The 4,258-nt window shown below is 48.6% G+C and overlaps 1 protein-coding gene across 1 annotated transcript in view; it reads left to right on the top strand.

Moving 5' to 3' along the window:
• The window catches only part of NR6A1 (nuclear receptor subfamily 6, group A, member 1), a gene marked incomplete at its 5' end in the record, with an annotated part of 9,648 nt that extends 5,993 nt beyond the window's left edge, over nt 1-3,655 (top strand). Inside the window, 3 exons of the mRNA XM_009075128.1 lie at nt 566-687; nt 2,405-2,557; nt 3,511-3,655. Of these exons, the coding sequence (XP_009073376.1) occupies nt 566-687; nt 2,405-2,557; nt 3,511-3,599 (364 nt within the window). The remainder of the gene's footprint in view (nt 1-565; nt 688-2,404; nt 2,558-3,510) is intronic.
• Between the last annotated feature and the right edge of the window lie 603 nt (nt 3,656-4,258).

Below are 4,258 nucleotides of genomic sequence, written 5' to 3'. Positions count from 1 at the left end.
CAGGAGCACTTTGTTCTACGCCCACAAAATCTCCATCAGGCGATTTCCCAGGAGCTCCTGGGGAGATTTGTGCTCCCTGTGCCCTGTCCCAGCCATCTCTGTCAGTGGCTTTGCTGCAGATTCCTGACTCTGTCAAACCTCTGCTGTCAGAGCAGGCTGATGTTGGGCTGAATCACCAAGAGATGTGATTCCAGGAGATGTGACACCAAGATCTTGCCACAAATATCTATAGCAGTCAAGTTTGTGGACTCTCATCCCTGGGGGCTCAAGGCCAGGCTGGATGGGACCCCAAGTAACCTAGTCTAGCAGAAGGTGTCCCTGCCCATGACAGGGGTGTGGAACCAGGTGGTCTTTGAGGACCCAAACCATTCTGTGATTCTAAGTTTGTAACTGAAGACTTTTTCCTCCTTACTTCTGTGTTAATTTAGTGGTGCCAGAGCCTTCAGGCACTTTGGATGAGCATTTTCTTTAACTCTCTTGCAGGATGTTAAAATCCCCAAGGTTACTTTAATAGGCTTCTTGCTGTGTGTCCTGTGTGCCCTGACGTGTGACCTCTGTCCTCCAGGTTCAGTGAGGAGGGGATGGAGGTGATGGAGCGGCTGATCTACCTCTTTCGCAAATTTAACCAGCTGAAGGTCAGCAATGAGGAGTATGCCTGCATGAAAGCCATCAACTTCCTCAACCAAGGTGAGGCAGCGAGGGCAAACAGCCTGAGCAGTCACTGATTCCTGCATAGGGAGTGGGAGGCTGAGCAACTCTGGTGTGTGTGTACGGAGCAGGATGCTTGGGTTACCTGTGTGAGGAAACCTGGAAGTGAATGAATTCATTTGTCAGCACAATTTTTATTGCCTTTAAGTATAGGTAAGAGCTGTGCCATCTGAATGCATTGCTGCTCTACGTAGCTGCTGTGTTCATTTCTCAAGGATACTTTAATGCCAGTTAGTTTACATGACATTTTCCTGAAGCGAACATTGACTACTTGCGTAACAACCCCCTAAAGATTCACAACCAGCAGATGTATTTGGTCATTCCTATGCTTCAGAGGGTGAATCTGTAAAACCAGTCCTCCCTTTTTTTGGAGCTCTTCTGGCTCTGAAATATTCCCCTTCAGGATCTCTCCTTAGGTCACCTGGCTGGATTGCTCCATTGTAGGCTCTGTCCCTCAGTCTGACTCTCCCCAGGGGGAGGTGATCCCGAGGGAAGTGTTTCTGTGCAGGCTGTGGGTTCAGCCTGGGCAGGAGCTTCATCCTGCCCCTGATGAAGCAGCAGTTGCTGCTGCCAGCCCAGGCTGCTTTGCCACCCTTTGCCTCCAGAACCCCTGCAGAGGCAGATACTCAGTGCATGGTACTGCTGTGATTTTGGAAACAAATGTCCCCAAAGTCTTGTGTGCTGTGAAAGATAGCTGGAGTCTGAAAACTGCTGCAGGCTCCCTCCTCCCCCACTCATTTCCAGCAGGAGATAGTGCTGACACTTCAATCTGCACCGGGCTGAGGTTCCGGTTTGCTTCCCTGGGCAGTTTCCTGACACTGGATAATGCACTTCTCGAGCTGTCTCCATTGTTTTCCAAAATGTATTTTCATTAACTTCCTGTCTTCTTTTATTTTTAGTTGGAAGTTTGCAATTTTTTATGTGAAATACCTGAGGCTGATTTTTAAGAGTCAGCTTTTGGGCAGTACATCAATGCCTCTGCTGTCAGAGGGTCTCACAGTTCTGAGCCTGCTCTGAGGGTCCTCAGCTTCCCTGCTCCTCTGTGCTGGATCCTTCCAGCACCATTCTGCTGCTGTTGGCCACTGCTGAACAGTGGCCGTGCCACTTCCTGCCCCTCCATTTTCCCATTCTGTGTGTTGCCTGACATTGGCAAAGCTAAATTCAAAAACAAGAAATTGTCAAGTTTATAAAGCTCTTGTGACACAATTTGTAAGCAGATGGGGAGAAATGTGGTGATCCCTTGAGTTGTGGAGCTGAGTGTTGTCCTCAGCCAAGATGATACAGCCAAACCCAATGTGTTTCTGTCACAGGAGGTGTTACACTGATCTGCTGTGAGCACCAAACCCTGACACGTGGCCATGTGGCACCAGGCAGGGATTTCAGGTTGTTGGAGCTGTTAGCTCTGAGTGTTTGTTGAGCTGCAGATGAGCTGCTCAGGACATTAGCTGTTCTTTTCCTGGCCTTTGTGGAGGGAATTCCTCTATTCAGCCGTGTGTGTAAAGACACATCCATGATTGTGGCACCGCAGGAAGGAAGATGGGAATTTTGGTGTTGGTCTGACAGGGATGCAGCTCAGGGTGGCAGAATCCAGTCTATGCTGAAGAAGTGGCAGTGAGTGGCTGAAGAAGTGGCAGTGAGTGCTGCTCCTCTGGGGTGTTTTTGTCCTGTTTTCATTACTGATTGTGTTCCCTCCCAGACATCAGGGGTCTGACCAACGCCTCCCAGCTGGAGCAGCTGAACAAGAGGTACTGGTATGTTTGCCAGGACTTCACGGAGTACAAGTACCCACACCAGCCAAATCGCTTCCCAGACCTAATGATGTGTTTGCCAGAGATACGATACATTGCAGGTAACTCCTGGAGCTCTCCCCCCGCTGGGAGCAAGGAATGAAATCTGCTTTTAAAAGATGATAATTTGTATCAGTGAAATTCTTGTTGTGGAGGATCTTTGCATGGGACCTTCTTCTGTCAGAGGTTCTCGCCCACCTTTGAGCCCATCCCGTTGCCCTGAGCTCATCCAGAGTGACTCCTGGCAAAGTGTCCTGGTCGTGCTGTGTGCACAGGGTTCCACCCTGCCCTGGGATGACATGTCTTGCTGTGGCCTAACACCCTTTAAGTACTTTGGTCAGGTTCTTCCTTTCTTTCTTTCAATCCTAGCTCGGAGGCCTTTTGTCTCCAAAGGGTGTGATCCTGGTCTGAGTAGTTCTCTGCTAAGAACTAGAGGGATTGAGTTAAGGAGAAGGGGGTGAGCAGAGCAGTAGGCAGACCTGCAGTGTAACCCCAGGTTTCCTCTTGTCTGGACCTGGGAAATCCACAGGTGAATTCTCAACTGCAGTTGTGTCACTAATTAGATCTCCAAGGTCTGGTGGGACTGAAAGTGTTTGTTCCTCAATGTTGCGGCAAAGGGCAACACTTGGCTCCCCGTGTCAAGGCTCCCTGTGCTTCATCCTACTCCTTCATAATGAGCTAGATAATCATCTCAGAGTAGCTTTCGTAATTTACTCATGGAGATCAGCAAGGGAGCTCGAGGAGAGAGGGGATTTAGTCTTTCCCAGTTCCTATAAATACTGCTCCATTGTGGAGAAATCATGTTGATCTGACTTTGCCCATTTATTTTGCTTTCTGCTCAGTAAATAATAAATCATGTTGTGTCCAAATGAATATCAAATGTCTAATGTAGCTGTAGGATGATTAACTGTTTCTCTGAGAGGTTCAAGGTAAAACCATCTCCAGCGCTGCTGGCTTAGGTGTCTCTGAAATCTGATTCAGGAGTGGCTGCTAATTCTGCTTTCTTTCTTACCAGGAAAAATGGTGAATGTCCCCCTGGAGCAGCTGCCTCTCCTTTTTAAGGCTGTTCTACATTCCTGCAAGACGAGTGTGAGCAAAGAGTGAGCCCAGCTGGCCTGGCTGGTGCCCTGTGCTGTGCCTGGGCCGGGCTCACCCTGAGAGGGGAGGAGAGGGGCAGTGGGCAGCCCCTTCTTGTAGCAAGAATCTTTTTTGTTTGGTTTTTTTTTTTTGTTTTTTTTTTTTTTTTTGTTTGTTTGGGTTTTTTTTTTTTACTCCTTTTTCCTATATATTTATTTCACGACAGAGTTGAATGTATGATCTTCAACACGATGCACATGGTTCTGTAGGAATGCAGCAGATGCATTCGCCAGCGGTTTACAGAATGTGAAGATGTTTAATGTTACAGTGTTTGTTAGGGTTAGTTCTTTTGTATTTGGGGCTGGGGACCGAGATGACTAAGACTACCTCAAGGAAAAGATGCTGTTCACGCACTGCTCTTTCCAAGATTTGTATCCAAAAGCATTTGTAGAGAGCAAACGGCCTCACTGCGCCGGCAGAGCTGGAGTATCCCAGAGGGACAACTTTGGAGAAGGGAGTGGTAGAGAAGTGCCAAGCTTTTTTCTCTCAGTGTGATGTCAGAAAGGCAGGGAGTGGAGAAGGAGGAGAAGGCTGTCTAGGCAGGTGGTTTCCTCTCCCCTGGCAGTTTCCAGGTGCAGGTTTCCCAGGGGGTGGATGGCAGCACTCCCGAGCTGTGAGGGGCTCAC

The sequence above is a fragment of the Acanthisitta chloris genome, unplaced genomic scaffold (genome assembly GCF_000695815.1).
Source record: "Acanthisitta chloris isolate BGI_N310 unplaced genomic scaffold, ASM69581v1 scaffold43495, whole genome shotgun sequence".
Lineage (NCBI taxonomy): Eukaryota > Metazoa > Chordata > Aves > Passeriformes > Acanthisittidae > Acanthisitta > Acanthisitta chloris.
This window is presented reverse-complemented; position numbering and strand designations above follow the sequence as displayed.